This window comes from Perna viridis, chromosome 13, assembly GCF_037379345.1.
Source record: "Perna viridis isolate PV_CMFRI_1.1 ecotype Kerala chromosome 13, ASM3737934v1, whole genome shotgun sequence".
NCBI lineage: Eukaryota > Metazoa > Mollusca > Bivalvia > Mytilida > Mytilidae > Perna > Perna viridis.
This window is the reverse complement of record NC_142457.1, coordinates 26,167,731-26,192,607: the sequence shown is the minus strand read 5'-3', so window position 1 is coordinate 26,192,607 and position 24,877 is coordinate 26,167,731. Positions and strand designations below refer to the sequence as shown.

The window sequence follows — 24,877 nt, the reverse complement described above, 5'->3', positions numbered from 1 at the left end:
ATTATCAGTACAATAATGGAGGAATTAAATACTGCGAAAGTACTTTAATTCATGAATACCAATTTTTGTGGATTATGGAAAAAACACAAGTTAGTGGATTCTTGAATTCATGGGCTGGAGGTTTTCAGTGCACACATCAAAGGAAATTTTCTTCTTGTTGCGAACCAAAATTTGTGGTTTTGGCTTACCCACGAAATCCACAAAAATTGGTACCTCACAAATAATAGTACTCACATTAAGTGATATGGTCCTAAAAGAGAAAAATAAATTTATTGGTGTGCTAAATATTTCTAAAATATAATAATCTGATATCTGTTTATTGTTTGTATTGTTTATATAAAGAAGATTTTTTAAATGAACATAAAAAACAACAACACTGGTGCTATTTATTATAAGTAATGAATTCTTGGTGGTGAATCTTAGGTAAATGATAAATTTAGAGATAAAAATAAACAATTTCTGAGAGATGAGTCTTAAGTTAAGGCTCTTTAGATGCAATCTTATCATCAACCAGACATTGCAATACACCTACAAAATGGTGTTTAATCGACAAGGAATTTGTAAAAATCAACCTCTGCTATATTTACCTCTTGGTTTCCATGGTTACAGATCAGATAAAATCAAAATTTATTGATAAAGTAGATACTGAAACTTTAGTTGAACTAAACAGATGGTGATACATGTATGGCATTAGCAATTTTTAAAGAATGGGGAACTTTAGAAGTACCCCTTGGTATTTATAATGCTTACTTGCAGAGTAAATAGAAAGTTGTATTCAGTTGCCTGTCTAGTTGGGTCAGGGGTGGGGTTGCAGGGGTGAATCCAGACACTTTGAAAAGGAGGGATGCCAGATGGGGTTCTTCAGAAAAGGAGGGTGCTAGAACATTAATTGCCATTTTTGTGTCAATTTTACACATGAAAATGACAAATTTTCCAATAAAAAGGGGGATGCCAACCCTCATCACCCTCCCCCTGGACTCATCAATGGGTTAGAATATTCCCCCTTTTTGAATTTATTGTAAATTAATTTGGGCAAAAATGAGCTTAAAACCCTCTTCCAAAGTCTCTGTTTTGTGCAAGGTTATCTTTGTCTGTAAATGTTAAGTTCATTTTTACCCTTTAAGTGGTGTTTCTAGACATGTTCAGGCGCAGATCCAAGGACTGGCATACCGGGCGTACGCCCCCCTAAATCGGTAAGAAAAAAAAATTTCACCACAAGTTTCACCCCATAATATTTTTTGCCTTGCTTTTGCGTGGCATTTAATTCAATTCATGCCCCCCCCAAACTCAAATCCTGGATCCGCCCCGATGTTAATTAAAAATTGCAAAACTTCATTAGTTAAAAAATACAAAACTTTTTTTCTTCAGCAATGTAGTGAAATAAATATGCGAGAAAAAAAAAATTACCAGACAATTCTTGCAATTTCAGGCTTTTCAGGTTTGTCATGACTGTCCAAATGTCATATTTACTGAAATAACTCATGTTGACTACTGGTATATACTATCCTTAGATGAAAATATAATAGGTTTGGATTGTAGTAAGATTTTTTATACCCTGACTCAATGAGTGACTGGTGTATTGGAATCACCTTGTACATCTGTCATTTTGTCCATCTGAATACTGATGCAATTATCAAGACTCCTAATTGATTTTAAATTTGGTGTATGGCTTTACTTGCTTTTAGTGATTTTCATGTGCTGTCCAGTATCGAATTCCTGATCTGTGGGGCTTAGGCATTTTCCACTACATGGAATGATGGCTGAAACTTTTGTTGCAAAAATACCTGCCACCAATGGACGGATTGATTTTAAATTTGGTATATGTTTTTATATTGGTAGGGCATATGTTGTAAGAAATTTTAGTTGTTGTCCAATATCAACTTCCTGTTCTATGGGACTTTTTTCACTACCGGTATTTGAAATGAAGGATGAATGCTCTTCACAAAAATCTCTGTCACCAATTCACAGTTTAGTTTTAAATTATTCCCTTATTCAACAAGTGGGTGGTATATTGGAATCACCTTTATTGTCTGTCATTCTTTCAGTCCCAGTTTTGCCTCAATTATCTTGGCTCTCAATGGATGGATTGAATACATTTATACAGATTGGGCACACATTTTAAGTAGCACTCCACATAAGAATCATGCAAAATGTGATACATGGTTGGAAAGCCTACATATTTTTGATATTTTGTTTGAAATGTCATAGTAAACAGAAAGTAACATTTGGTTTTTCATATAACCCGTGCTCATTGGAGATAAAAATTGTATAGAATGCACTGTAGAATTAGAAAGTAAGGGAGATAACTCTGTAAATGACACTCAAATACAATAGAATCTATTGGATTTTCAATGTTGATTATCTCCTAAGAGCAGGCAGATTTTAATGAGTAATTGCACATTTCATAATATAGACCCATAAAACAACTTGATTACAAAAATAAAAATATGTAGCCTTTTTGGGATGTATCACATTTTTCATATTTTGCATGATTCTTACAAAGACAGCTACTTTTAAAAGCAGTTTTATATTGCTGTGTGATATCAAATTCTTGTATGAGTGGGGGTACTCCATGCACCTATCAAGACAACAGGTACAACTTGACAACTTGTTGTGTTTGTCCATACTTTAATCTAGAATCTGACACTTAGTTTTGGTTCCGAATTCAGTATTTACATTGTTGTATCTCTGATCCAAGACATGGGGATATACTGAAATTGTATAATATGGTGCCATACTACCAAATGAATGTTGGGATTGATTTTGGGGTTAAGACATGAACTTTGTTGAAATTACGGGCCAAACAGGGACCTGAAACAAATGTTTTCCTTATGTTTGGACAATAAATTGAATACAATAAAAATAAATAGATTTCATTAAAGTTATACTACAAGGTGCCATACCACCTAAGGAAGACTGAAATTCATTTTGGGGGTTGTGACTGGAGACAAGTGAGATTAAATGCCAAAAAGGGGCCAGAAACAAATATTTTTTTTATTTCTGGTTGATAATTTCAGTAGAAAGGAGTACATTTAGGAATAAGGAGCTAAAAAGTGAAAATTCTGGTCAAATTCTTATCCTTTATCAAATATCTAATCATTATCAAAATTGAAAGCTGTAGCAAGTCATGGTTGGTCCTTTGTGGTTGTATCAAGATGTGCACTGTGAAGCATTTTATTCCTCAGGATGTATAAGAACATATTTGATTGGTTATCTGTAGAATTTATATCTTAAATCTTATTATTTTTTTTGCTTTAATGTACAAGATTATAACAATTGAAAAACATTTCAATATAAAAAACATTTTTGTTGTATTCCTTTGTGTATTATATTTAGAATTTTGTTTAGTTTACCATTTCCCCCATCTGTCAAAGGGAGGTAACTCAACATCTGTATTAGTTCAGCTCTAATAAAAACCAAATTATTTTCTGTTTATTTCATTAATTAAAATAATTCAAAGATAATGGAATGTCAGAATGAAAGTAGCATTAACTTATTTTAAGCCTATTTGTTTATGTTTAGCTTATAAAAGAAGATGACCTTGTCAATGTCAAAATACATATTTTATCAACACCTCTATGTCTGATGATAGATGTATATAATTAGCTACAGATCATTAGATAATCATTGATAGCATTGTATAGCCTGGCAGTACTTTGATCTGTTGTTGTTGGGGAAATAACTTTGAATTTATGTAGCTGCTCTACAATGTCTGTTAATTTATTATATAATTTATTATAATTCTAACTGATTTGTTTTATACTGGCATAATTTTGAAATAGTTTGTGGGGGTAGGGGCAATGATTGGGCTAAGAAGGGATCTGATGATTTCCTGTTGTTTTTTTTATTTTATATACAAATATCCAACATTTTAAAGGGAGAGGCTTGGATCCATATTTGATGCACAATGCATATTGCATATGTTTCCTGTCTTTTAACAAATATTTTACTGTTCAGTTCAAGTCTGTTTGTCTGTCTGTGTGCCTGTCTGTATGTCTCCAACTTATCATTTGTGATACTGAATTATTAGGATTTCAGAGATTATTATGATTTTGTGAGATGGTGCAAAATTAAGAAAGAAAATACTTCATATACAGCTCCTAATAATTTCTTTTACATGTACTTGTATATATTGTTTAAGACCATTTCTGTGAATATTAAGTTTAATAAGGAGCTATTTGATTTTCAAAGCAATTTATAGCTCCAGTCAATCCATCAAAAATGTTGTAGGAATTAGTCAGAGTGCAGATTCTTTCAAATTCTTCAATATGTGGATGACAGGTTCTCCCAACTCTTTCATTAGACTGCTGACAGATTCTCCCAAATCTTTCATCAGACTGTTGACAGATTCTCCCAAATTCTTCCTAAGACAGCACAGATGAAGTATAAGATAATGATTTACATATACATGTAGGTGGTGATAGGTCATTAAAACTTTGCTGTACTCTTCAGTGATTGATATGGTATTCAGACTGTCTGATATGACAGGAAACTAGTTCTGTGAGTGTATACATGTTCCAACTATACTTGGCATACTTTTGCTTAATTCACTTACTGTGAAAGTACTCAATGGATACCAATTTTCGTGGATTAGGGAAGAAACATTGATTCTTAAATTTGTGGTTTTGAGGATTTCAGTATACACATCAATGGAAATCTCTTTTTCATTGGGAACCAAATTTCGTGGTTTTGCCTACCCATGAAAACCACAAAAATTGGTACTCCATGAACAGTAGTACTTTCACAGTAGTTCATACAAGACATTTTATTAAACCACTCACAGTGCCCAAGGTTGAGCAGTAAAATCATACATTATGTACAGTGCAGATAATCCATAGGTGTACACTGTACATGTAGGTCATTTGTATTTGCCCTTCAACATTCTCTACCTTTGCCATTTGTTTTTGCATTATATTATAATATGGCAATAAAATTAATCAAAGTACTGCTGTACTGTGTCTATTGATGTTGAATAGATCTGACAATATTTGGTGCAGTCGTAATTGTTTTTTTTTCTAATTTAAGATAATTAGTATCCCTGAACAGTACTTACAGTACTACACATAGGGGCAGTTCCAATATTTTAAGGTCAGAGCAAAGCATGCTTTTCCTCTTCTGGGTGTTCATATTGAGAACACTCCTCCTAAATCCATCCTGAATACATCATAACCAAATTTGACCTGTATTTTGAAATTTGGAATTCAAAAGGATTTGGCATGGTAGTTCTTTCATTATTATGTGAAAACAGCAAGTGTGTTTGACAAATGAAAGAACAATGAAAGGAAGTTGAGTATCATATCTTGATTTTAAGTAAAATTATTGACCCCACAATGTCAAAAGTGAAATAGCAAACAAAATGTAGCCAAAACAAAAGAAATATACAATGAAAACTGTAGAATGGAATAATCAATTAAAATAACATTTTCTTGTTCTTCTTCAGCAACTGTATCATTTATTATACCACCTCTTCTAATTGTTTTCTAATGAGTACACTGTTTTTTATTTATGAGGCATTATCCTGCTAAGAATGTAATTATGATGTACTAAGGGTCTGTGATATTTTAGGAAAATTTGTTTGATATCAGAACACATTACATCATAATACAATGATAAAGTATCAGTCTTCTTTACAATTATGCACAGAATGTGGTACTATGGAATATTTTGATTGTGAGGATTTTTTCTAATGTCACACAAATGATTACAGTTCTTGAACCGATCCACGCAACAATTGGACAGATCGATAACTGTTGACTGATTGACCACTGATGGATCGATGACTGGTGACCGATCTGATTGCAGTTTTGTTATGTAAAATGACGTAAGATGTGTTTGAAATAAAATAAATGTAAAATAAAAAGAATAAATTGATGTTTAAATCTATTACATGATGTCAATATGGGTAAAATTGACAAAGAAAACAATAAAAGCCGTAAAATACAATGAACGCTCTGTGGTCATGTGATGTGATCACCGGTTTTGAATGGATCTGTTTAACAGATCAATGACTGACCGGAAACTGATCGGTGATCGATGACCGATCATAATTTTTGTTGCAAGAATTGGTTCAGGTACTGTATTGGAATTGTAGGATAAATAGGCTTAGTTTGTGATTGTTGTGATATTTTTGGTGATTTTTCTTCTTGTTCAGTTGTAAGTATCATTGTTATACTAGGGCATGTACTTGAAAGTTTAGCAATTTTTGTTGCTCTCCGATATCAACTTTCATATCATGGGACTTTGCCAGTTTTCACTTGATAAAATGATAAAGAAATTCTTTGTCACAAAAATCTTGGCTTCCAATGGGTGGATTGATTTCCATTCGGTGTTTCAGGCTTCATATTGATGGGGCATATGTTATAAGTGATTTTGGTTGCTCCAGTACAAATGGATATGCCTATCATGACAAGGCATGCAATTTTGCCTGTTTCTTACAAGGCTTTGTACCATGATAGATTATTATGTTTTGGCAACAATTAGACTGGGTGGGTTGTTTTCATTCTAGTGATGATCATGTTGTCATGGCAACAAAGTAATTTCCAAAGTGTTAGATTTTGATCTGATAGACACTGCAGTAATTTACAGTACAACCCTCTACTTTGATATTTCTAGCTTATGATTGTGGGTGTCAAAATTCCCCCCTTTTTTTGCTGATACAGCTAGGATTCCACTTTGCTGTTATGTGGGGCATTTGGAATTTTGTTGTTGGAAAGTTTTTTATTATATGTTCACTTTCCCTTTTGGCAAGTAGAAAACTTGAATATCTGAAGGGATTTGTCTAGTTCAGAAAGTTGGCATTGATTCTTCATTTGGAGTTAATTTTCTTGTACAGATCACACTGTGATGTAGTATATATTTTAGTAAAATTATACAACCAATTTTATGGTTTTTTGAAAAGCTTTCTCCTGGTTTTATAAAGAAGTCTAAAAAAGATCAAAATTTTTTTGAATATGAGCACGATTCATCCAGTCAAGGTGTCTCAAAGAATTTACATAAGGAGGGTACTAAAAGAACAGCCTAAATCAAAGAGAAATAATACTGTTCCACCTAAACCAATCAATTTCTTGAATTTTCTCTTCATTATTTTTTATGAAGTTGAATCTTTTTACAAAAATAATTACCTTAACTATCAAATTATTGTTTTCAAGGAAAGAGGTTTTAAGTATACTGCAAAAACAAAAAACAAAACAAAACGAAAATAAATAAAAAAAAAAAAAAATTATCCCTATAAACAATAATATTTCAATTAATGCCAAAAAAAAAAAATAATAAAAATAAATAAATAAATAAATAAATAAATAAAAAACCTTGGATTGTTCACAAATACTTTATAAACACCAAGGCTTCATTCCTTGTATTGCACATTGTTTAACTTTTTGGTGCTGGATTTGGATTTCCGTTTCAATACTTTTGGCTTTGTAAATTTGGATACAGTATTTAGGGGAATCTTCCTTTGTCTATGATTTGAAAGCTGCTGACGAGAGGTTACTCTTAGAAACACTTGTACATCATATGGAAATTTGCATAATTATGTAATGTTCCCCTACCATACTGCTTATTTTGTTTTTTATAAAATGCCACCCTTTTTTCCGTCCATTATGACACTAACCTTCAGGGGTCAAAACCAATGTCTTTCAGAGACATTCAAGTATGTTCTGATTATAGGTTGGTGTCTGAAGCAAAGCTTATTTTGCAGTAAATTTTGTAACAAATCAATTTGTTCAATTGTTTTTAAGGGAAGGGGGGAGAGTTGGAACCATTTAAAATTGGACCTGGTTTGAAAGTATCTTTAAAAGTCAGCAGTTTTTCTTTTCACCAGTGAAGCCTTAATTTACAGCATGTCACTTGTTTATATCTTAATTCTTCATTTAAAAAAAATAGTTCATATAGCATATAAGCTGGAAAGACAAATTGTTTTGACATTTTTTTTCCAATTACAACGATTAACTAGAACCAAATCTACTACTGTGAAGTACTATTGTTCATGGTGTACCAATTTTCATGGATTTCGTGGGTAAAGTAAACCACAAAATTTGGTTCCCAATGAAAAGGATTATTTATTTTAAATTGTATGACAGGATCATCAAAAACATGAATTCAAAAATTCACGAACTTTTGCCCTAAACCCTGAAAATTGATACCCATGAATATAAGTACTTTCACTGTAATTGAGGTTTTACATCTTACGTAGATGGACTATTGTTTTTATGCTTCCATAAAGCTCAGTTAATAAAGGATGTACAATTTCTACTTAAAGAATGTAGCATGTTTTGACATTTCTTAACAGATCAATTAAAACATGAGGTTTATAAAAGTGCAGTTGAGATTACAAGCCAAAAATCTTTTGGCAGTAGAAGCAAATGGATAAACAAGACAATATAATGCATTAAAACATATGTCTGAATGTTCAGAAGAAAAATAATCTGCTGTCAGTTTTTTCAGTCTGTCTGTCTGTATTTTTTTTTACTTGAATTAATTATACTAAGAAAAGGAGCCAAGAGACCGGAAAAATGCAATTTCTTGACTGTTGGGCAGTTACAAAAACATGAACGCAAGTGAATTGTTATCCTTGAAATTGTACCACAGTGTGCCATAACACAAAAGGAAGGCATGGATTAAATTAGGGTCCAAATTTTTTTTTTCAAATGTAGAAAGCCCCAGTCCAAATTTTAGAGCTTGAATGGATCATGTAACTTGCCCTGAATGTTCAGGATTTGACCACTGTAGTAGTATCAAGTTACACCCTTCAGAGCAGTTGATTTCATTTTTTGTTGCTAAGTTTCCAGGGAGAGTCTAAACAGTCACATAGGTAAAGCTCTTGACTCTAATTTTATATACCTGTCCATGTAAAAATCTAGCAGATGGTGAAACACCATGTACTTTATGGTGTAAATTTATGCTGAAATCATTCAAAATTTGGAGAACATACTCTGGATCCAAATAGCTGTGTTGAAAAGCATGGTGGCTTGAGACAATTTTGGAAGTCTGTTTAAAAGATTATATTTTTCCGTAGTTTTGGTGCAATTTGCAGTGTATGAATAATTATTGGGCTTTGAATTATGTCAGGAAAAAAATACCTCAAACCTGTTGTGATGTATCACTGTTTTTATATTACCTGCGCGATCTGTGGATCTGTATCTGATTCATAGCAATTAATATTTTCTTTTACAGAGTTAAAAGACACATTAACAGACACCATGCCAGAATTTACACAGAAGTTAAAAGGGAAGAAACTCTCTTCTACACCAAAGAAATCCAAGCTGGTCAAGTCCCTAGACACAGTAGAAACTGAGTCAGATAGGAGCTCTGATGGTAGGTATTCTCAAAAATAGTGGTAACTGTCCATAGACTCAATAGAAACTGAGTCAGATAGGAGCTCTGATGGTAGGTATTCTCAAAAATAGTGGTAACTGTCCATAGACTCAATAGAAACTGAGTCAGATAGGAGCTTTGATGGTAGGTATTTTTGAAAGGTAGTTGATTCATAGACTCAGTAGAAACAGGTTAACTTGGAGATTTGCCCTGGGAAGAATTTTCTTGTTCAATTTAGGTGCAAATCATGAGCAGTCAATGTATTTTACGGTTCAAGTACTATACCAATTTTTAGAAAAAACGCCAGTTTGTTGATTCTTAAATTTGTGGATTTGACAACTCTATCGTATAAATTAATTGGAAATTTCCTTTTTGTTTGAAATCAAATTTAGTGGTTTATGATACCCACAAAAACCACAAAATTTGGAACCCCACAATGATACTTTCACAGTTTATACCTTTGTTTTGTTAAGATGCATTGGATTTTATCAACTGAATTATAAAGATATGTAGAATTTTGTTCGTTTTCCTAGTTTGAGTTACATTGTTAAAGTGGTCTGGTTTTCCAGGCCGTGTTTCATAATCTCCTGTATACATGGACTAACACTATTAGGCATCTAAGAATGAACTAATATTGTTATGCTCCTTCCCCAAAGGAAGGGTCTATGCAGTTTTACCCTTGTCTGTCAGTCTGTCTGTTACTTTTTTTTCATCACTGTTTCTTCACAACCACTTGTCACAGCCATTTGATATATTTACCTTTGGTTTAATACATTGGTTTCCCGTACTTTGGGGATTTGATTTCAGACTTGGGAAACACAACACATTTCTTTTCCTGGGTTTAAATATTTGTGTAAATACTTCAGTTTTTTGCAGAGGTTTCACTAGTCGGCATCCACTAACAGATATCTTGTTTGTTTCAGATTTCAACATACTGGGAACAAGGAAGGACTTAGTTGGAGACAGATACGTAGCAGCAGAATTTGAAGATGGAACAACAAGACCAATGTTTAAACGCAAACTACAGAAAACAATTGTTGAAGGTAAACTAAAAAAGTACAATTAGATTTACATAACTGCTCTACTGTTCTGTCAGTGCAGACATTTCTAGAATTATTGATTTATTAAGGGAATAAATACAATTTAACTTTGTCAAAATGTATCATGAATCATTTGATGATGGAATTATCCTAAAATAATAAAGAATAGATTTACTATGATTCATTCTAGCTTAGAACCACCAGTTTTCATTGAAACCCCTAAAAACATTTACCGTAAATCCTTCTGAAGTTGTCAGCAAGTTGTAATGAACATTTTTGGCAATTCTTAAGAGTGGTTTGAACTGATCTTTACTCTATGTCCAGATCTTTTAAGCAAAAAACAGGCAAATATGTTTTTTTTATACTGTTAGTTTTATGTATAAAGCCTAGCTGTCCCATTTTGCCGTAGAAATCATTTGGAATCCATGTGTTTGAAGCAAAATTGAGTACAGTGCCATAACTCAGTTTTTAGAGGTTTTCATCAAATATTCAGTTAACTGAAGATGCATACTAAATACATACTATTCATGTACACTTACTTACCCTTTATACATCTGTGGAATGTTATAAACCTGTTTTAGCTAAATTTGTTTTAAAATATTTTTTAAACAGGTTTGATTTAGTTCCAATAGTACCAACCGTCACTCCTTCCACATGAGACGCCCACGTTTTGAAGCTGATTTGACTGCATTTTCTTTCGATTTATTGTTTTTTCTCTTTGATATTTCTAACTTTTCCTACATCTTAAGCATTTCCATAATGAAAGCTGAATTGATAGTCCTGTTAATCAGTATTCAAATCTTTAATTTTCAGAAAGTTCAACAGCCAGACTTGAATGTGAAGTTGCTGGCATTCCCCAGCCTAAAGTCCTCTGGCTTAAAAACAACAGACCATTGCTGGAATCGGATCACTGTAAAGTCATCACTGAAGGTTCAACACACATTCTGGAGTTTACAGACACCAGAAGATCAGACACAGGCCTCTACACAGCTAGAGCTATGAATGTTAATGGGTCCACAATCAGCACAGCTGAGCTCTATGTTGGAGAAGGTGAGAAACAGATTTACAGACCTTTTCAAAGAGAGATTTCCATTTAGGATGTTGACTTCTTGTATAGATATGATGGGATACCTAATTTATAGTCCACTTTCATTATAAACATGTTATGGAATCCTCCTTATACCATAGGTGTTTCGTATCCCTTGCCCAGCTGATCAATAGTATTGCAGGATCAGCTGCAATATTTCACTATGATATATTCATTGAGTTTGGGAGCTCCGAGATCCGTTCATACATGCACGAACGACCGAAAATATCTTTTTAATCCTATAGTAATTTCACTTTTTGTACTTTCAAAATCAAGTAATAAACACAAGACTTCAATATCATTTTTGTAAAATGATTTAATTATGCACTGCAAAAGAACAATCCAGGGGTAGATAACTCATTCAAAACCCATTGTAATGAAAAGTTTTCAAACAACTCTAGTGTGGAGATCTAAAAAAAATGTTGGTTTCAAATAGAGAAGAGTAGTATATTGTCAGTTCCATGGTTTTTTTTTACTGGCATGTGCCTGATTTTTACAAAGAGCTGTATGGAATGTTGTCTAATTACAGTACAACCATCTCTACTGAACAAATACAAGGAAGGACTTTCTGATGCCAAGTACCAAACACCTGCCTACTTCTTCCAGATGAACAGTTGCCAAGTGGAAGAGGGACGTCTTGCTCGCTTTGATTGCCGTGTTGTGGCTTACCCTAAGCCTGATATTATATGGTAGATAGTTTTTGATATCTTTAAATTAGTACAAGTATGTTCAAATTAAAGGGGTTATAGAAAAAATGCTTTATTTTATAGATATTCATATTTCATTATAAGTTATTCATTTAATTTTTGCTTCATAAATTTTTGAGAGTTTTTTTTCTAGATGTCTTGTCCATTCTATTGATTGGGGTTGATTTTTTAGTAAAACAAAGTCTATTTTTATACGACTGCAAAATTTTATGGACATATGATTGTATGGTGCTGTTGTCGTTCATGTCGTCTTATGTTGTCACCATCAGTAGACACTTGATTTTTGTTTTATAACTGGATAATATGTGGTTTATTTCTATAAAATTTTACATCAAGGTTCTAAAGCACTTAAGGAAGTTAATGAAAAACCAAACCGTCCTACTTCTTTTTGTTTCTGGAAATTTATATGTATGCATTACTATTACAGGATGAAAGATGGAAAGATCGTAGAACCAAATGACAGATACCAACTACTTAACTTTAACAATGAGATCTACTCACTGTTGATACAGAATGTTGTCAAGGGAGATATGGGACGTTACACATGCTGGGCTCATAATAAATATGGAGAGGCCATGACTGAGGCTTATCTCAATGTTATTGGTAAGTTGTTAAGGGAGATTTTTGGCTTTACACATGCTGGGCTTATAATAAATATGGAGAATCTATGACTAAGGCTTATCTCAAAGTGTGAGGTAAGTTGTTGAGGGAGATATGGGAAATGTTCCTGCTGGGCTCTTTAAAATTATGGAGAGGCCATTTACTGAAGCACATCTCAATGTTAGTATATTTAGGGAGATGTGGGGTGTTACATTAGATCTGATGGGTTCACAATTGATACTGAGAGGCCATGACTGAAGCTTATTTTAATGTCATTGGTAAGTTTTTTGCTAAGGGAGATGATAGGGGATACACCTGCTCGGATCATAAAAGATATTAAGACGGCATGACTGAAGCTCATTTCAGTGCTTTTTGTAAGTTTAGGACGATATTTTGTTACACCTATTTATAACTATTTGGCTCAAAATGAAACTGTCATAATGTTGATTGATTTTAGTTTGTGTGTGTATGAAATCATTATTTTTATCAAATTTATTTTTTTGTAATTTTGATTGCACAAGATTTACAGCTTAAGGAGGTAGACCTAGGGTAAGAGTCGTAACTCTTAAAAATCATTGGAACGTTTGAATTCAGCAGTTTACATCAATCCCATGTAAGCATCAAAGAAACATGGACTGATTACATTCTGTTTCAAATGGAAGCTTGATAGGCTTTGGTGAAATTGAATATGATACAAACATATCACTGATTTCATGAGTAATGTCCCTTACCCCAGGTCTACCTCTTTAATGCCTATATGATTTTTTATTATAGTTTTGGAATGAAATTGAGTGCTTGCATGTGTTCAGATATGAAATATTATTTAAGGAAAATGTTGTTATCTTTAATTTATTTGTTTTCGTTTCAGCTTATCATGACCAAGAAGAAGAAGGAGACATAGCCCCTAAATTCCTTACACGTTTCTATGACCAGACTCTTACTGAGGGTGTACCAGCCGAGTTACAATGTCTAATCGATGGTCGACCAATACCAACTGTCAAATGGCTATTCAATGACATAGAAATTATACCCAATGACAATCTATCAATACTACAAGATAAAAATCTCTGTGCCTTGTACATCAAATCGGTCACAGGGAAGGACCTCGGAACATATAAATGCAACCTGAAGAACCCCCTTGGCGAAGCCTCATGTACTGCTGGGTTGAATGTACTCAGTGATAAGATAAAGAATGTGCCTGTCCTGCCGAAGTTTTTGAAGAGGATTGGTGACCAGAATATGAGGACTGGTGAAAATGTTATGTTTGAGGTTGTGGTGATTGGTGAACCGCCTCCTAAAGTCTCATGGCTTTTCAATCATAAGCCTATATCGGTAAGTTGCTTACTTGTTATAATTACAATGCACTTTTTTGTTTTATTTTTTTGTGTATTTTATAGCAGATATCTGCACATATTGCCCTTTGTGTTTGTTCATAATATGTTGATGAAATTATATGGATGTTAAAGACATAGTATAGTACAATACAGTCTGCTGGTAATTAAAATTAGCCCCACTGATTTTATTTTTTACCCCCCCCCCCCACAAAAAAAAAAAAAAAAAAAAAAAACCAAACAAACAAACAAACAAACAAAAACAAAACACAGTCTAATTTTGATTAAACTGACTACAATAAGACTTAGTAAAAATCATTTCTTGTCTTCTCAGGCTGTCATCACCATTTTTTTTTCTTGGTCATCAAAAAGTAAAAAAATCATCAGGTGGTTTATCAAATTGTTTTGTCTGAACCTTGTTTTTGTCTTTGTCTTTCTGATTTTGATCTTTTGATTTAACCTTAGTTGACCTTGAATTTACTTACAGGAAAGCAAGAGGCGGTTTAAGATGACCCAGGATGGTGACAAATATACACTGACTATAGAAGACTTGTTACTGGATGATGATGGAAAAATTACATGTAAAGCTGTCAACTCTGAGGGTGAGGTGTACTGTAGCGGAAATCTACTGGTGAGGGAATCCAGAAGAACTTCAGAGAAACTGGATGAGCCTAAGTGAGTATTGTGATTAGTGGAGCAAACCATAATTGCTATATGAAACAAAAGTTTACTTTTAAAAGTTTGAACAAGTTATGGGAAATAACCAACTTTGGCACAATTAATGAAAAATTGTAAACTGCCCTTAAGTTATGCAAGCATAAAATCAAAAGTCAAAAATCAAAACGTTCTTTATAATCTAATTTGTATTCAATTCCAGTCAAAATTAATATTTGTTCCTTCATCAAAGCCTTGTGTGAAATTATTTGAATTGCAGACAGTTGACCGATCAACTTTATTGATGTCACAGTGCTGTTAGTCTATACAAAATAACATATCTTGCCCTAGAAAGAACCAACCAATCAAAAGGTTTATAACAAATCAAATTGTATTTTTACCCCAAACAACAAAGTATTTGATAGGTCAATTCAACAGTTCATCCAGCACAAGTATGTTGTCATCTGCATACATGCAACAGTCATTCTTGTCAGATTTCCTTAAAACTTGGATGAAATGTTTGTAACAATGAAGGCCTGCAAAGAATTATTTTTGACAAAAAACCCTTTATTCCAGACCAGTTCAAGGGACAAAGAATTCAAAATTAAGCTATACACATTGGGTACTTGAGAATGCTTACTAAGGTTCTCTAATTATAAATATTTATCACAGGTTTACGCAGAAGGACTTTGATGCCAAATATGGATATGTGCCAACCTTCATCAAGAAGATTGAAGACATTTACATTCCATCTGGGAAAGATGGGAAGTTTGAATGCAGAGTCATGGGAATTCCTGAACCCACTGTTGCTTGGTATGGTATAACAACAAGAAAAATAATTGTTTTAGAGTAACCAAGGGAACTGAGATTCTAGCGGAAATCAAAAGAATGTAATCCAGAGACAAAGACCAAACATGTAAAACTGACACACACAACAAAGAACATAAAATAACGAAAATAATACATACAAAGTTACAAAAGTAAATGAGCAACTTGAACTCCACTAAAAACTGGGACCATGGCAAGCACTGGTAGGGTAAGTGTCCTCTGTTTTTATAGTAACACCTGACTAGGAAAACTATGACATGTTGAAAATATCAATTTTCATGATTCTGATGGATACACAGTAATGATCCACAAGTTCATGATTACGACCATAAAACTTCTGTAGTGATAACTTCAATCTTGTATCAACATCACCCTGTTCTGGAAGCCTAATTGTAAAGAGAATAGGTCATTGATAAAGGTGACATTTTCATAGGAACAGCAATAATTCAAAATCTAGGACATAACTTTGAGATCAAGCTGGCTAGAAATTCTCAACAATTATACTGTTGTAGTGTTGAAAGAGCCTAATAATATAACGCCAAAAAAAATTCTAACCATTCTGTTGTCTGGGGCAACATCAGCTGATGCTTGCAACTGTAGATCTAGTTCTGAATTAGATGTCAAGGGAAAAAAACTAAGAAAAAAACACATGCATGTGCATAACCAATGTCAAAGGTTGAAATCAATGTCAAAGGTTGAATAATTTGATAAAAGGGTAACAATCAAATCGAAGAAATATGATACAAATTCATACTTAATGCAATCAAATATTACAGTACCTGAACCGATCCATGCAAAAAAATTACAATCAGTCATTGATCACCGTTCAGTTTCCGATCGGTCATTGGTCCGTCAAACTGATCCATTAAACTGGTGACCGCATCACATGACCACAGAGCGGTCAATATATTTTACAGTTTCTGTTGTTTTCTTTGTCAATTTTACACATATTTACATAATACATGTACATCAAATTTAAATGTCAATTTATACTTTCATTTTACATATGTTTTATTTTTAACAGATCATCCATCAATTTAAATAACAAAACTGCAATCAGATCGGTCACTGGTCATCGGTTATCGATCTGCCAGCAATCAATTAGTCAGTGGTCATCAATCCATCAAATCGTTGCGTTGATTGGTTCAAGGACTGTAGCCTTGAAGTTGTTTGAAATTTTCTTTAATTTTAAATACTGGAAAACATTGAAAATAGGTTTGAAAAATTGTGATATCATTCCCACTCTATTAACTTTATGTCCCCATTTGAATACATTTTCATACTATTATAATATTATATTAAATTTTGAATTGCAGGCATAGAGATGGTCGTCCATTAAAGAACGATGGCCATTACCTAATCTCCCAGGACAACCAATACTGTTACCTGACCATCAGAGGAGCTAAGGAGTTGGACCAGGGGGTTTATACTTGTACCATTTCTAATGCTGCTGGAGAAAACTCATGTACTGCTTACATGAGACTTGGAGATGGTAAGCTTAATGTAAAATCATGGGTCAGAGAAAAACCATATGCTTCATGCCTTTTATTCAAGGAATAAGCACATTATATTGTCATTTGTTATACAGACTTTCCTTTTGACTACTGCCTAGATTTTATCAGTTAGGTAATTCTGTTATTATCCTTCATACAGACAGAAACAAGGAACAAAATGTAGAAATAAAATGAAAAACTGCAAAAATCTAAGCGTGGCAGTAACCTGGTCTCCATAGAATCAGTGGGAGCATGGACCAGGTGCACATGTCATCAGAAATTTTCTAGAAATGCTTGCATACTTGTGCAAATCCAAATTAAGAAATATACATGTATGGAAATTATGACTTCAAAATTGCATGAAGTACATAGGTAAACAAGGTTGGATTGTACACAATATTTTTTAACCTTTAAACCTTAGTTTTCTATAAGGCCAGAGATGATAAAATAAATATATTTGTTCTATTACAGCCAAGAAACCAGGAGATCTGTCCAGGGAGTCCTCTGTTACTCCCCTTAGTAGGAGGGGCACTGGTGAAGGTAAATTATATATTATAAAGAGAGCATGGAAATTTCAAATTGTCCTTGGGTAATAAGGTTTTGTACATAATACATGAAATGTCTTTCTTGTTTTCTATCTCTGACTTTGTTGCACAAAAATATCTAATACATTCATATCATTTGACATTTCTGACAGTTCATGAATTTTAAATTCATATGCATTTCTTAAAATCAGATTAAATTTGATAATCAATTGAAATAATAATCAAACAATGATAAAACAGTTGGTAATCAGAATACAAACACATGCCCAAAAACTCACGGTCATTTCTTAGTGATGTGAAGATTCCTTATTATATAGATAGCAGTGATTTACCGAATGTTCCCATTGTAATTTTTTTCGATAATTCACACTGAAATAAATTTGGTAATTTCACTCTTGCGCTTTCTCCCGCCAAAACATCACAACACGAATATCAATCCGCCATTCACATAATTTTAAATTAATGTTGAAAATAACAATGAATAATGCAAGAAATCTATATAATAAATAGGATAATCAATTGGTTATTGTGAATAACCAAAATATGATCACTCATGCCAAGAACGCATTAAGACTTAACTCGTGCGCGGAACAAGTTCCGCCCACACGTTAAATCTAGGCATTCTTCGGCACTTGTGATCATATTTTGGTTATTCACTCTTTCCAATGAATTATTCTATTATTGTATCTTGATTAACATTTCATTTGATATGTTTTGCTTGCAGTTCCCACAATGCCTTATGACAAACCAACTGTCAGTGACATTCGGCCAGAATCTATTAGGTTGACATGGCAACCAGTGTTGACCTCTGCCCTTTCCAGCGACAGTAGAAACATCAAATATGCCATTGAAGGTAGAGAGCTACCAGATGCTGACTGGAGAAAAATGGCTTCTGGTATTCATGGAAACACACATGTTGTCAGGAACCTACGACCACAGAGAGATTACGACTTCAGAGTGAGGGCAGAAAATAAATTTGGTGTAAGCGATGCTACATCACCAGCCACTGTGGAAAGAACAAGGCCAGGTAAAGTTGCAAAATTGAATTTAGGCAGCAACCATGTGATTTTTACATTCTTGATTAAAATGAAAAATCAAGACAGAAATTGTGATGAAAAAAGGTATTTTTCCCATTATAAAAATCTTTCAAAGGCTCCATTCACCCAAATTTCACATGTCACTTACTTTATTTGCTCAATTCAGGTGAAAGTCATGTGAAATTTGTGTGAAAATCATGTGAAATAATTTTGCCTGGATATAATCCTGTGATTCTTACAAAAAGGAGCTAAGTGTGAGAGCAACAATGTTCAGCCAAGGCTGATTGTGTTGAATTTTAATATTTATATATGCTTTCATTTAATACATTCAAATCATCTTTTATCTTTATGATATATAGGATGTATCAGATTCCTTAGAAAAGGAATCATCCACAATGGCTTAACTTATCTATAATTAAAACCATTGCTTAAATTATTTGTAATTTAAAAAAATGATTTTATTACAGAGGATGATGACTTTGCTGAGAGCATGAAGTCTAAAGTTCCACAGTTCAGAAGTAAGTTAGTAAGGATATTTAATTAGAATTGTACCTTTGTAATATGGTTATTATATTAAAGTACAGCTGTAGATCATATGTGTGCAGAAAATATGATTTGGTTGCATTCACATTACGTTAAAAACTTATTTTCCATCAACTGGTACAGATGGAGTTTTAATGATTCTACCTCAGGTATATTCTTTGTAGCATTCTGCTTTGAAACAGATCTAGACCAAAAATAAACTGCATTGAATGGAAAATATCTTACTACAAATTTTCGATATCAAAAAAGTAAATATGTCTTCATATACTTGTAGAAAAAAAACATATTGAGTACATACATTGCCAATTGATACAAATATGTATTTGTTTTCTTCAGTCAAAAACATCATGTGAAAAAAAAACAATATGTTTTCCTATGTACTGTAAACCGGGAAATTTTCTACTATAAATCTGCTTTCATGCAGTTTTAAATTTGCAATTGTTTATCAAATTGTACTGTAATGTTCTTCAAAGAAAATATTTGTGACAATTTAATTTTCTTGTAATGGCGTGAAAATAGCAAAAATAAAACTATTGCGAAAATTTCACTGTTTTCTCGTCTCGTTTTTGGGTGTTTATATTTCTGTCATTTAATGTATGCTACTTTTAATAAATTTAACAAAACTATTTCTTAAAAGCAAATAATAACATTGACCTTTATAAATTTTAGGACCTCCAGATCTTCCAAAATCTAAACCATTGATAGCTGACATTGGAAAAGAATCTGTCAAGTTGGCATGGCAACCAGCTCCCATGCCAAAAGATCTGAAGGCCCCACCGCCACCTGTAAGCTATCGCCTGGAGGCTCAGGAACTCCCCTCCACTGACTGGTTACCATTGAGCAGCAGGTTGTCAGATACCAGTACATATTTATCTGACCTACTTCCAGACCGTGACTATAACATCAGAGTCAGAGCTGAAAATAAATATGGTCTCAGTGAACCCACAGAGCCAATCTGGATTCCAAGGGCCAAAGGTTAGTTAGTGGAGTTCAAAGATCAAAGGTTAAGGTTGAAAATAAAGGAATTATTTTTTATGCCAATGGGCTAAGAATTGATTTTTTTCATTATTCATCATACTTTACTATCATGAATAGCCAGTATAAAAACACCAAACTACATGCATTAACAGACAAGTTATATATTTTACTCACATGAATTATAGGGTTGCTACATTTGCTATTTCTGCCAAGTAAAATTATTCACAGGAATTTACTGCCACAGTTTAGAAAGATGAGATAAATTTTGAAATAAAAAATTTTCATTGAAAAAAAGAATCTTTAAGTGAACAAAATATTACATTTGTGGTAGAACAAATGTTGTTATACTAAATTTAAAATGAAGTCTACTAATGTTAATGAAAACAGACAGTGGGAATTACATATATCAATTTCTATGTCCTGGTCTTTATTTCAAGCTTTTCCTGGTGTCCCAATAGCCAGACCAGAAATTATTGAGATGGAGCCACGATCTGTTAAACTCCGCTGGGACCGTGTTGAGGTACCAACCTTCTCCTCTGGCGATGAATCACTGCTGTACATGATAGAGATGCAGGCCCCACCTGTCAGAGACTGGACCTCTGTTGCAAGGGACATCCCAAGCACAGTGTATGTTGTATCAGACCTGGAACCAGGTCAGGACTACAGATTCAGGGTCAGAGCACGTACACCTCATGGTGTCATGTCAGAGCCTTCACCAGTAACATCTGTGTATAGAACTGTTGGTAAGAAATTTCCAATATGAAATTTTTATCTATTTAAAGTAATTAAGTAGCACTCCAGCTAAGAATCATGCAAAATGTGATTCCTGGGTAAAAAGCCTACATATTTTTATTTTTGGTATTTCGTTTGAATTGCCTTAGTAAACAGAAATTAACATTCAGTTTTTCATATAACCCGTGTTCTCAGGAGATAAAATTATATAGAATGCACTGTAGATTTCAAAGTTAAGGGAGATAACTCTGTAAATGACATCCAAATACAATAGAATCTATTGGATTTTCATTGCTGATTATCTCCTAAGAGCAGGCAGATTTGAATGAATAATTACACATTTCATAGTATAGACCCATAAAACAACTTAATTACAGATATAAAAATATGTAGTCTATTTTGGGATGTATCACATTTTTCAGATTTTGCATGATTCTTACAAAGACAGTTACTTTAATGTTATAATAAACTATTTACAGGAAAGTAAGTCCTTATAGTAATAAATTTAAGGTGTATTAATTTTGGTTCTTCTGTTTAGTGGACAGATACAGTACCTGAACTGATCCGTGCAACAAATATTGTGATCGGTCATCTGTCACCGATCAGTTTCCGGTCAGTCATCGATCTGTCAAACCGATCCATTTAACGGGTGATCACGTCACATGACCAAAGAGCGGTTACTGTATTTTACCGTTTTTATTGCTTTCTTTGTCAATTTTACACATATTTACATAATGTAATAGATTTAAACATTAATTTATACTTTTTTTTACATTTCTTTTATTTTAAACATATCTTACGTCATTTTACATAACAACACTGCGATCAGATCGGTCACCGGTTATCAGTCATCGATCTGTCAAATCGTTGCACTGATCGGTTCAAGGACTGTGAACCTGGAAAAAAGTTACCTTCAAAATAGATTTTTGACATAATGAAATACATGTCAATTAAAAAAATTTAAGCGGCTACCAAATTGATTCCTGTGAATATATATACATACAGGATCTCCTTATGCAACTGCATATATGTTAATAGTATTATGTTAAATAAGTAAAAGACAATTATCTCTGTTTTATAGCAAAATAAATATGTTGATTTTGACTGTAGTTTCTGTTGTTTTTGTGAAAGACAAGATACTTAAAAAAATAATTCCAGGATATAATTTATATTACTATAGATTATCTTGTATTTTTCACTCTCATCTATCATCAAAATAGTAAATAAAAAGCTTTCACATTAAGTTTTAGTTTTACTCATGTGTGAATAAAAATTTGAAAAATAAAAGGATTGCAACAGATTTTGTTTCATTCATGTCTTTTAAATTAACTGGTTATTTTTTTATAGCATCCTCAGTAGCACCAATTGATTCATTTGAACTTGATGATGAAGATGTAGACTTTGATGGAATCCGTCTGAGATGGAACAGAGTCCCAATACCGCCATACAGTGCTGATGAAGAACCCCTGCTCTACATGATCGAGATGAGTGAACCACCACTAGATGAATGGCGTCCTGTCGTTAGTGGTCTGCCAACTACAAGATACAGGGTCACTGATCTTCTACCAGATAGAGACTACCATTTCAGAGTTCGGGCTCTCAGCTCTTATGGAATCAGCCCACCATCTTACACACTGCCTGTGTCATACCGCAGGCCAACACCAGGTATGCATATCAACAATCTGTAACACATTGCTTGTCTCTTCCAAAAACATTCATTGGATTTGTTAAAAGTTATGTACATGAAATGGAATAATGAATGTCAAATGTTTGTAAGGGGAGATAATCTAAGTTTAGGATTTACTAGTTCAGAATGAAAGTGACAACAGGGGATAGGATACTATTCTGGACTTGCTTACAGTATTTCTATCCCTTTCAAACAAATTTTGGAGGATACATAGGTTACAATCTGTCTCATTTTGTCCAGCATAATTTTGTCTGCAACTCCTTCTTCATTACTCACTGGATCCTTATGAAACTATGCAGTGTTAGATCCTTATAGGAAGATGTGCATGTAAATGGCCAGGAAATTCAGTGTGAAAAAAGAATCGCTTATTGACTTAGTCAGTTCAAAACTGGCTGTCCAACTATTTTGACTGCAACTCCTTTTAAGTGTTATGCTAGGTTCTTGTGAAACTTTGTAAAGGGTAAGATCAGTTTAAAGACTGTTGTATTTGATAATTGTTTTTTTCTGTAGCATATACTCAAATCTCTGTCAAACTTGCTCAATGTAAGTGATTATGTCTCCCCCAATTTGGTGGGGAGACATATTGTTTTTGGCTTGTCCTTCTGTCTGCCTGTCTGTCTGTCCATCACATTTTGTCAGCACAACTCCTCTCAAACTACAGAACCAAATTTTATGAAACTTAGTATGTAGCATGAACATCATGTGTAGTTATGCATATTACCAGGAAATTATGATCTGGTAATGTTTGTAGGAGTTATGCTTCCTTGAACTTAGAAATTTGACAAAAATCCTCATTTTTCTTCAATCTGAATAGAATGGATCAATGAATATTTATTTTTTTTTTACATTCAATAGCAATTGACAAACTATTTACATTGATGAAAAAAGGTGAACAAATCAAAGAAATGCAATCTTATTATTTCCATGAATTTTCCAGGACCAAGTCATGTCTTACCAGAATATCCAAAGATCACTTATGATGACAGTGATGCACTTCAGTTGTCATGGCAACCACTGAAAACATCAACACCAATAAAAGAACCAATCAAATATAGAGTTGAGCTGCAAGCTCCACCTAGTCTGGCATGGAAACCATTGGCAACAGGTGTACCAGACACCAGATATCCAATCAGAGGGCTTGGTCCTAGCAGGGATTACATGTTCCGTGTTGTTCCTGAGACACCATCAGGATTACTGGCACCATTGCCTCCAGTGTCTCTCACCTCACTGCCAGGTTTGTTAAAACAAAGTCATGCAAATTGATTTGCAAGTGAAATCTGCTCTTTACTGAAAAAAAACTCAGTAGAAAACTTACTTTCAATATTGGTAGGGTCCGGACATCTCTAAGCATCAAATTAGGGGTGCATTTAAAAAAAAAAACGAAAAAAAGTCCTCAATAAAAGTGCCTATGAAAAGACTTGAAGGTACATGAATTTTAAAAAGTCCATAGGTCAGAAAATGTGGGTTCAGGGACCTATGACCTAAACTTATTTTAACTCCTAGTGAAATAATTGAGGCAAATGACTTCTTCAAAATTCTCTTTAAAAGAAACTGTTAGTTGTTGCTAATATGATGATGGTTTGGTACCAGAAGTGAAGTTCCAAAATATATAACTAAGACAATAACTATTTTATTAGAAACATAGGAAGGAACTGCAATTTTGTTTGAAGAAAAAAATAAATTGATTCCAAAATTTTTGTTAAACATTATTTTACTGCAGCTACTATGGACGAAATAAACCTTAATGATTGGCTTGCTTGAAAAATTGCATTAAATGAATTTTTTTTATTATTGGTTCACTACATGGCATACATGTGCTTTCTTTCTCAAAAGTCCTCTTCCAGAAAAAAAATTGACTTTGCTGATATTTTATTATTCTTCTAAAATTTAGAAATGATTGGCCAAAAAACATGCAAAAATTAAAAAGTATTTAAGAATTGGCAATAATAAAAATTTTGTCTATTGAAAAATAACATCAATTTTCCATGTGCATATTGTATATTGCACAAAGTGCAATAAACAAAATATGCACAAGGAAAATTTATGTTATTTTTCAATAGACAAGATTTTTATTATAGCCAATTCTTATAAATTAATTTTAAAACATATTGTTATCTTCAAACATCAGAAAAGTAGATGAATTTAACTAATTAGGGGTGTGTCAATATTTTTTTATCCATTGAGATATAACAAAATTATTTTAACCAATCAAATTAAAGTATTTATCTCAAATTAATTTATTAAGAAATAACATACTGTAAATTAAACTCTAAACCTTTTATAAAAATCTATCCTCATGTTCA

At 33.1% G+C, this 24,877-nt stretch overlaps 1 protein-coding gene across 10 annotated transcripts in view; it reads left to right on the top strand.

The window, feature by feature from the left end:
- Window positions 1-24,877, top strand: part of LOC148600119 (twitchin-like) — a 102,780-nt gene that overhangs the window by 8,525 nt on the left and 69,378 nt on the right. For 9 of the 10 annotated variants that reach the window (XM_088558293.1, XM_088558294.1, XM_088558292.1 and 6 more), the window contains 16 exons: window positions 9,172-9,312; window positions 10,236-10,355; window positions 11,166-11,402; window positions 11,969-12,128; window positions 12,574-12,749; window positions 13,615-14,078; window positions 14,565-14,752; window positions 15,404-15,544; window positions 16,876-17,051; window positions 17,524-17,592; window positions 18,322-18,624; window positions 19,102-19,152; window positions 19,847-20,152; window positions 20,593-20,898; window positions 22,235-22,552; window positions 23,512-23,808. In XM_088558293.1, coding sequence (XP_088414419.1) covers window positions 9,172-9,312; window positions 10,236-10,355; window positions 11,166-11,402; window positions 11,969-12,128; window positions 12,574-12,749; window positions 13,615-14,078; window positions 14,565-14,752; window positions 15,404-15,544; window positions 16,876-17,051; window positions 17,524-17,592; window positions 18,322-18,624; window positions 19,102-19,152; window positions 19,847-20,152; window positions 20,593-20,898; window positions 22,235-22,552; window positions 23,512-23,808 — 3,453 coding nt within the window. Of the gene's footprint in view, window positions 1-9,171; window positions 9,313-9,346; window positions 9,385-10,235; window positions 10,356-11,165; window positions 11,403-11,968; window positions 12,129-12,573; window positions 12,750-13,614; window positions 14,079-14,564; window positions 14,753-15,403; window positions 15,545-16,875; window positions 17,052-17,523; window positions 17,593-18,321; window positions 18,625-19,101; window positions 19,153-19,846; window positions 20,153-20,592; window positions 20,899-22,234; window positions 22,553-23,511; window positions 23,809-24,877 lie in introns of those variants that run through there. The other variant, XM_088558299.1, reaches the window with a different exon arrangement.